Source organism: Engystomops pustulosus, chromosome 7 (assembly GCF_040894005.1).
Source record: "Engystomops pustulosus chromosome 7, aEngPut4.maternal, whole genome shotgun sequence".
Classification (NCBI taxonomy): Eukaryota; Metazoa; Chordata; class Amphibia; order Anura; family Leptodactylidae; genus Engystomops; species Engystomops pustulosus.
The window spans coordinates 84,214,042-84,223,758 of NC_092417.1; the positions used below are offsets into that span (position 1 = coordinate 84,214,042).

At 42.1% G+C, this 9,717-nt stretch overlaps 1 protein-coding gene across 5 annotated transcripts in view; it reads left to right on the forward strand.

The window, feature by feature from the left end:
* Positions 1-8,565, forward strand: part of SLC9A5 (solute carrier family 9 member A5) — a 120,003-nt gene extending 111,438 nt beyond the window's left edge. For all 5 annotated transcript variants that reach the window (XM_072117147.1, XM_072117143.1, XM_072117145.1 and 2 more), the window contains 3 exons: positions 4,784-4,853; positions 7,461-7,583; positions 7,880-8,565. In XM_072117147.1, the coding sequence (XP_071973248.1) occupies positions 4,784-4,853; positions 7,461-7,583; positions 7,880-8,343 (657 nt within the window). In that variant the 3' untranslated portion in view covers positions 8,344-8,565. The remainder of the gene's footprint in view (positions 1-4,783; positions 4,854-7,460; positions 7,584-7,879) is intronic.
* The last annotated feature ends 1,152 nt before the right edge of the window (positions 8,566-9,717 follow it).

A 9,717-nucleotide genomic window follows, 5' to 3' on the forward strand; every position in this document is an offset into this window, starting at 1 on the left:
GTGTGTCCATACAGCAGGTTACCACCACATATGTGTATTGTTATACTTGGGAGAGATTGGGTATTTATCCACTGAGAATGTGTACATTTTTTAAAAAACACATTCATTTAGCCAAAAAAATTGAAATGTCTAAATTGCACATTATTTATTAACCCCTGTAAAACAATTAAAGGGTTAACAGACTTCATAAAAGTTGTTTTACATATATTAAGGGAAGTGACTTGAAATCTGAGCAGGTCCCTCATATATACTCTATGTAAGAAACTGATTTGGGACATCCGATGGGCCTCTAATGGGGATAGCAAGGAGACAATCGCCGAGATTTCTTCCCACTGCTCATCTGTTATAACACCCACATCTGCCTCCCACTTTTCCTCCCAAGACCGGGTGACTCTTCAAAAATTCCTCTAGAAGCCGGCTGTAAATTATAGAGATTACATCCTTACTTGCACCATCAGAAACAATAAACTTCAACATATAATGGACTTGCAGGTTACTGCTGCTTCCCTTGTCATTGTGTCATAAGCATGTCTAAACTGAAGATACCTGTAAAATTGTGAAAATCCGTCTCTCAGTTGTTTAAAAGATTTCAAATCCTCGACATCAAGAACCTGTGGTAGTGACCATATCCCCTTTCGTTCCCACGGTAAAAATCCCTCCAGTCTGAAAATTTACAGAAGTTTCAGGGTTATTACACAGTGGTAAGTATTCACTACATCCCTCTATACCAAAAAGACCTAATATTAGACCGTACCCTGGCTATCAAAAGTTATGTTGGGCACAGTATCCCTCCGGTTGCTTCTAATATCCCCATCTCAATTGCTGCAATAGGGGGTGTCCTAGCTGTCATACCGGTCACTAGATCACTGTTTGGACCTCCTGTGTTCCAAGGTTTTTGCCCATCCCCATCGCTAAGAAGTAAATGTCTTTATATATGTTCCTCTGATACCTCTACCCATTAGATTAGAGCAAGTATTCTTCTAAAATGACTTTTATTAATGCCCCCTGTTGCAGTCATGGAGGTACGGCGCTGCATGATCATTCATGAAAGAAACATGTCACTCTCTGAAGACAATTCCTGAAGGCAGCTTGAGGTTGATTTCTCTTCATGCAGCTTTCTCTCAGACAGGTGGGGGCTGAGGGAATGGTCAATAATGTAGCAGTGCTGAATCACACACAGCCCATCTGCCTCTTTCCAGCATGGGATTGTGTAGAACTACTGCCCCTGAAGGTGAAACTAAAGGGAGATGTACATCTATACCAGCATCATGTCTTAGCAGTGAGGCCTGTCAATCAGGAACAGAGAGCCAGGGCAGTACAATGATATATCTTTATATGCAGGACCCCTTTACCATCATTGGACTCACATGAAGTGAGTTGCATATAAGTTTAATATTGCAGTCGTGGACAGGAACCATTTAGAGATAAGGGCAATGCTTTTTATTCATAGTTTTTAGAAGTATTTTTTTTCAGTGGGTTAATTTGCATGGCAAGTTCTCTTTAAGTCTCTGTATGTCTGTAAATGTAGCACAAAGGCAAAATCTACATAAGGTGTTTAGTTGCTTCATTAATCGGCATTGATGGCCTCTCACCTACTCAAATTGGTTCCATACACTATGCCAGGGTTCCCCAAACTACGGCCTGCGTGCCACATGCGGCCCGCGGACCGTTTCGATCCGGCCCCCGACACTTGGCGCGCCAGCGCTGCGCCCTCGCGGCCTGCAACAGTCGGAAACGGCCGCTCGAGCACTATTACTGGAGCGATGTGGCCGGAATACAACCCCGGCGCACATCGCTCCATGAACTAGGCTGTGCGGCCGCGCGATGACGTCATCCATAGATAGTAGGTCTCCGGACGCGGCAAGAAGATAGAAGACTTAGGTGAGTACAGGGTTTTTATTTTTTTATTAAAGGGCAGTAAAAAGATTGTGGCGACTGGGGGCTAGTATAGTTAGTTATGAGGGGCAGAATAAGAAATAATTAATTATAAGGGGCAGTTTAGGAAATAATTAATTATGAGGGGCAGAATAGGAAATAATTAATTATGAGGGGTAGAATAGGAAATAATTAATTATAAGGGGCAGATTAGTAAATAATTAATTATGAGGGGCAGCATAGGAAATGATTAATTATAAGGGGCAGATTAGTAAATAATTAATTATAAGGGGCAGCATAAGAAACAATTAATTATGAGGGGCAGCATAGGAAATAATTAATTATAAGGGGCAGCATAGGAAATAATTAATTATAAGGGGCAGATTAGTAAATAATTAATTATAAGGGGCAGCATAAGAAACAATTAATTATGAGGGGCAGCATAGGAAATAATTAATTTATAAGGGGCAGCATAGGAAATAATTAATTATGAGGGACAGCAAAGGAAATAATTAATTATGAGGGGTAGAATAGGAAATAATTAATTATGAGGGGTAGAATAGGAAATAATTAATTATGAGGGGCAGCATAGGAATAATTAATTATGAGGGGCAGCATAGGAAATAATTAATGGTGCGGGTATAGGAAATAATTAATTATGAGGGGCAGTTTAGTAATTAATGGGGGGGAGGCATATTCAATAATTAATGGAGAGAGGTCCCAGTATATTAATTAATTAATTGGGCCAATATATAAAATAGTTCACAAGGGGGTGCAGTACCAGTATATTAAATAATTAATTGAGGGGGGTGCCAGTATATTATGGATGCGGTCACATGTACCGCTATTTATTTTTAGACTTTCGTCCGGCCCTCCAACGGTCTGAGGGGGACAGTGAGCGGCCCCCTATGTAAAAAGTTTGGGGACCCCTGCACTATGCTGATGAAATGAAAAAACATTAAAACAGCATGGCCTTTAAGCTTCCATACATGTTTTTAAGCATGGAATTTCTTTCCTTACGCAAATAACCATTGCAGCACTGAGAATCACAATACAGCAGGTACTTTAGATGCTGATGAAGGTAGTTCACACCATCAGTTCCATAAATAGTGGCACCTTCATCGGCTGTATAGCACACTATATAGCATTTATGCCATAATGCATAATAATATGAAGTCATTGAACCAGTCCTGCTTCTGTGAACTACCTCCATCATGGTCTAAAATTCCTGCTGTGTTTTTATTACTTCGTGGCCCCAAGCTCTTTGAACAGCCAAGGGCGTAATATACACTTTATCTGCTATTGTACACTAGTGATTTTGCTAAACAGTGCACACTATTTAGTGTCTTGCTTAATTCTATTTGTCACTGTACTTCAGACTAAGATCTGCATCTATGTTATGGCAGGATCTAACTGTATTTCTGACAGATGCAACTTGGCTGAACCTCTCCTTTTCCTCAGACTCTGAATACATTGGCCCGCATCCTCCGGAATGAATGGATCATCCTCTGTTTCCAATAAAGACGAAAACGAACTATGAAAACAATCATAAACCCATTCAATTAACCTTATAAAAGTTGCTAGATGGCAGCTGATTAGTACTTATACTACTGCTCCTTCACTTCTCTGATTGTTGTGTTTGACACTCAGCAGCTTTATTTTATCTTCCTATAATGAGTGTTGACAAAATGCTACACCGTATATGGGGGCTCTGCTTGGCTCTTTAAGAGGACAGACACTGACCCTTCTTCTTTCATCTCAGTGAATATACTGACTCACCAACTCTCCATCTATTAGTGCAAAATGGAGCATGACCTTCTGTTGGCAGCTCCAATCATCCTTATTAGCTTTCCAGATAAATAGGTTTTAAAAAAAAAAATGTGTGCAGTAGACTGTCTCTTCAGTGTGCTCATGTGTATGGCTTTAGTTTTTTGTGTGTGGAGGGGTCTGAGGTTCCTAAATGCACTTAATAATCCTATACATCATATAATTTGATTAGTGTATATAGCATAGATAACTCCTACAATTTTTCAATAGTCATTATTGTCAAGGGTGCTCCTGCGACCCATGTTCCGGGTCGCAGGCACACCCGTGTGCCCCCTCTTGCCAACAGCCTCACATATCTAGCCGCGCTCCAGCAACTGTCTCCTCGCTTCAGTGCGCGTGTCCCCGCCCCTAGGCTGCGCGCGCCGGCCGTCTGAAATTTAAAGGGCTAGAGCACCGCTAATTGGCGATGGCCGCCTAACAACCTATAAATACTCTTCCTGTGACCCCTGCCAGATCTTTGTGTCTCTATGCCAAAGAGAAAGCTTTGTTCCATGCCCTTTGCAATTATTCTGATTTCCCGTTATGACCTCCATTCTGTTCCTGACTCCAGATTACGGGCTGCCTGTCCTGACTTATTGCTATGTCCCCGACTCTGATCCTGTGCTGCCTGTCTTTATCTCCTTCCTGTCCCCAACCACGAATTTGCCTTGTGGAACGACCTGGTGGTACCAAGCCGCAACAGGCTCTGGTGAAAACCGGGTACCACTTAGACTCCGGTCCCAGGTGTCGGCTTACGTCATCATCCGCGGTGATTGATGTTTCTTTAGCAAGATTGCAGTTCTGGTTTCTCTTTAGTCATCTGCCTGTAATGGTTTCATCAATGGTAGATTAATCTACAGGACTCACTTATCAAGACTGTGTTGAATTGGCTCCTTTAGCAGACAACGCATGAGTAGAGCAGATAGGGCTCCTACACTGGACCCATAATTCTGTAAAACATAGTGTAGATGTGAACCTTACAATGAGGCACCAGAAGGGCCTCAAATGATGCCATGATGCCCACTCTCTTTTGTATACAACCGTCGGTTCTATGGTAACTTATATATCTCTATATGTGTGATAATTCTTTTTTTACTTTTAGAGAAGAACTAGTATTGAACTTGAGTCACATAATGGAAGACACAACAAAGTAGTGAGCTGGGAAAACACTGGTAAGTCATAACGCTCCCCCTTTTCCTCAGCACTATAAGCTTAAGATCACTGTAACTTTTCTTTTACTTCAATTAATGAATTTCTTTTTAGTATCTAAAATACTTGACTTGCATTGTCAAATTTTGTGTCTGTAATGGCACCAATCACCAAACAGATATATTCCATTTACATGAAGAAATCATCTTAAATATATGTGCTGAATTACTGCTCATTCACAAAAAGTTTTATTATTTTCAGCAGAACATTTACACAAGCAGATCTGCTGCTGTTCTTTGTATTTTATCAGCAGATATATTTACATGGGCTAAGGATAAGAAATGAACAATTTTGCTAATTATCTACCCTTATAGAAGGCCCTTATACAGGGTTTCACTATGTACAAAGGGGACAAGAGTCTGATCACTGGAGATCTGACTACTCAGACCCCCATTCATAACAAGAATGGGGTTCTGCAGCTGCCAAAGGAGAGCTTGTATACCTGGTCGACCAGAGGTCTATCAACTTTTAGAAGACAGGTACTCGGCACTGTTATGAAATTCGGGTATGTGAAATCCGGCCAGTGCATGGTTCATGATTAACGGACCAAACACAATCATCTGAAAGATTCTTGACAGCTCAGGGCTTGTTGCTCAACTGCAAGCAGCTGTTTAGTGCATCAGACCCCCACCAATGGGCCAATTAATGTCCTCTTATAAGGGTTAACTTTTATTTTTTTGTGCAGAAAAACTTTAAACTGCTGTAAATAATTGTGATAAGAAATATAAAATCTGCCTTGAAGGATTAAACGTGGCTCTCAAACTTTGCCAAGTGGTCAGTAAAGGGATTGAGCGATTCATGAATATTTGATCTTCCATGTCACGCTACATTGATTGATATCAGTTTTTTTGGATACATTCAGCATCTACTGCATATGCTCCCAGTATATACAATGAATGTATCCATAGACTATAGTGGCAGAGGGAGTTATTTCTTCTTTCCCAGTGCCATAACTGGCTTATATGGACAGTTATATCAGCGGGGAGTCTGGGGATGGATGCAATACAATTGCATCCATCCGCCAAGGGATATTATGGCCTCTGCTTAGAATATGTTGCATCCAGCAAGAAGTACTGGTTGGAAGAATGTAGCATGCCACTTTTTTCTATCCTGCTTCCTGCTGCAGTGCGATGTATATGCTCAAAAACAAAAGGTACCCCTTTAAGGAGGGACAGGGAAAGAGGGGTAAAAGGAAGCACTATGAAAGACCAAATTGAGTCTGAATAATTGCAGTAAAAAATACTTTATTAATGACTATTTAAGACATAATGATAAAAGCAGGATGAGAATCCTCAGACAATGCTGAGGGGGAATGACAGTGCAAGGCGGCGAAAACAAATGAGAAAGTCGTCACCCCGGGCAGACATAGGAGGAATTACACATGGACAAAGCATGCACATGTAATAGGTAAGGACAGAAGGTACATATAATGAAGGCAACAGGTGTAAAGTGGCACACAGCTGCTAACATGCATAAACATAGGTAATGTGCACAAACAGGTAGAGATAATACCTTACCAATGAACAAAAGGATAGATGAAGTGGACCTCCACTGTCCGGGATGACGATATCGTCATCCCGGACAGTGGAGGTCCACTTCATCTATCCTTTTGTTCATTGGTAAGGTATTATCTCTACCTGTTTGTGCACATTACCTATGTTTATGCATGTTAGCAGCTGTGTGCCACTTTACACCTGTTGCCTTCATTATATGTACCTTCTGTCCTTACCTATTACATGTGCATGCTTTGTCCATGTGTAATTCCTCCTATGTCTGCCCGGGGTGACGACTTTCTCATTTGTTGTCGCCGCCTTGCACTGTCATTCCCCCTCAGCATTGTCTGAGGATTCTCATCCTGCTTTTATCATTATGTCTTAAATAGTCATTAATAAAGTATTTTTTACTGCAATTATTCAGACTCAATTTGGTCTTTCATAGTGCTTCCTTTTACCCCTCTTTCCCTGTCCCTCCTTAAAGGGGTACCTTTTGTTTTTGTGTATGCTCATGGGAAGCCTCTCTTTGGTGTGTTACTTACCATACCGGTCCAACCCACACTTTATTACGTACCACATGGATCTGGACTTACTTGGTATATAGGTTTGATACCTTCACCTCCCTTCTCTCTCCCTTCCTGATTCTCCTGTTGTTTTGATGTATATGCTCAGTAGAGGCCATATAAGCCCTTAAGGGACGGATGCAACTGTATTGCATCTATCCCCCCTTACATGGAGCGTTGCTTCTGGGAGTTCCCCAGTGATATAACTGTCCATATAGATAGTTAAGTCACTGGGGAAAAACCTTTATCCTGTTTACTCCTCTCACAGGACACTGTGTCCCACTGTATGAGCAGAAATCTACCCAATGTATCCTTAGAATAATGTGCTAAAACGTGATGTGAACACACCCAAAGACATTTACCTGTATCTGTAAATGACCATAACATAACATCCGCATATTACCAATTTAAGCCGGGTTCTATTTCACAATGTATATTTATTCCTCTCTCCAGATACTTAAATTTTGCCGTTTTACTGCAAATAATAATATTGATGAATGTTTTCTCCTGTCAGCATCCATCGTGATCACCCCGGAGTCAGAAGATGAATGTTCAGATATAGAGATAGAAGAGGATGAGGGTATAACCTTTGTTGCCCGAGCAACAGATGAGATTCTTCACAGTGTTAAAATCTCAGGTAATTTCCCATCTTATCTACTGACCCTTCCTGCAGTGTAGAAATGTCTCCCATAGTCCTCAATTAAACAAATCCTAAGGCCCATAATGCTCCTGAAAATCATTTAAGAAATGTAGAAGCACTGTAAACCAGAAAAATAGACCAATAGTAAAATGCTACACAAGCCATTGTTGCAAAGATAGTATCTTAGCTCATAATTACTGTGAATATTTAATGAGATTCAAGTATACCCCATATCTATGTGTTGTTTGTAAGCTCACCGAATAAATCTCTACAAAACTTTATTTTATCCACAGGAATGTTGGGAGCCTGTCAAAGTCCTCGAATTGTTCCACCATCACCAACTATGGCTGAGAAGGTTCTTCCATGGAAAGGAGAACCAGATGAAAACACAGTCTGTATCTCTTCAGAGACTACAAAAATAGTTCCAGTGGATCTTCAGAAGTCCTGGAAGCAAAGCATCTCTTCTCTAGAGAGCATTGGTTCTCCGCCGGCTCCTGATGCCAAACCAGATGGATCTAAGTATTTGAGGCATGAGATCTGCAGTCCATCGGTCCTTCAGACTCTTCCAGAGACCTGTAGCTGTTTTCCTTTCTCTAGCTCTTCATCACAAGCTATAAAAAGTCATTTAGGTTCTGTAGACATCCAGCAACAAGAACTTCAACCTTTAATGCCTCCAGGTGAGGTTTTTGGGTCGAGTCCTGTTTCTACCCGGCACAACCCTAGCAAAAGACGATTGCATCGAACTTCTAAAATCTGAAGCTGGTTATGGTCAGGGGTTGGCTCATAAATTACATGCCAGGCAAGTTGACAAGCTTTTCTGATGATCCAAGGCTTTAATGCGACATCAGTAGACATACCAGAAAGAAAAAAGCAACAGTGGCTTCATCAGTAGGTGCCATGTTGACATTATTTGAGTCACGATAGGTGTGCAAAGAAGATTTAATTAGGATGTGTCCCCAGAAAAGAAAAGTACAACTAGTGATTGCTTATTAAATTGTAAATTTATTTACAAAGTTAACACAAAGGTACAGTCTTCGCTGTCAAGATGTGGAATTCCACGGCAGGGATGACCAATCTACAGATAAGAGATGAATGGGGAGTCAGAGAGTGGGCCTGGGCTGTCCTCTGTTAGACAAATGATATAATTAATAAAAGAGAACTCACCTCAGGAGTGAAATACTGCTTCGGACTCCCACTAAGGGCATATGTGTGACTCCTGAAAGATGGTGTCGAAAACACCGGTGTTCCAGTATGCGGTAGAGGCCGTTTATGGGTATGGGGGTATAACCCCGTAGGAAGTACACACAGAAATGCACAGAAAAAGAATAGGGTAGTGGAGAGAAATTGTCCAGTAGGATTAAGGGTATGTAAGACTCAAAGGTCGTGTAGTAGTACCCTACAAAAATCCCTATTGTGGACTATAGAACTATCGCACCCTAAAGGCCTAGCCTCGGAACTGGGGTCCTTTTTAACCGCAGTCCCGACTGGAACCTGACCCTGCAATAGCTGGCCCTGTTATTGGCCTATTAACAGCAGGTTGCGTCAGGTAAAGCGTCAGAGGGGAGTCAGTATAACATCAATTCTGACCCCCTATAGTCTAGAGAAAGTGTGTCATGGCTGAGATCTGAATCCCATGTCCCATGTCCCGACAAGACTTGTTTCGCCCTATGGGCTCATCAGGGGATTGCTGGGTTCATGCAGAAGATACAGCCTGCAATTAGGTAATAGGAAATGCATGTAGTGTGAGACCCTCATAGACTATAAAAATACAAGTTCAATGCAAGTTAAATGCTCTTACCTTGTCCCTTGTAGGGGCAAGTGCTTGATAGCCAGGCAGAGGATGGCTGGTGAGGTGTGTAACCTCACGGTAGAAGCCAGGAGGACCAGTGGGTTCTCTGGGGTGGTTGCTGGTGCCGCGGCTTTTCAAGAGCACACACCGTGACGTCAACTTGTGCAGGGACCGCCCACTTAGAGCCGCCCACTCTGGTGAGCCAATCGGGGAGGAGACTCCCAGAATTGTGCCGTGTGCGGCGCATGCGCACGCGATGGGAACACGCCGGCTAAAAGTGTCCGCGTGTGGCCGCGCCAGAATTGTGTCGCGGCCGACGTGCGCGTGCGACCGGTAAAATAC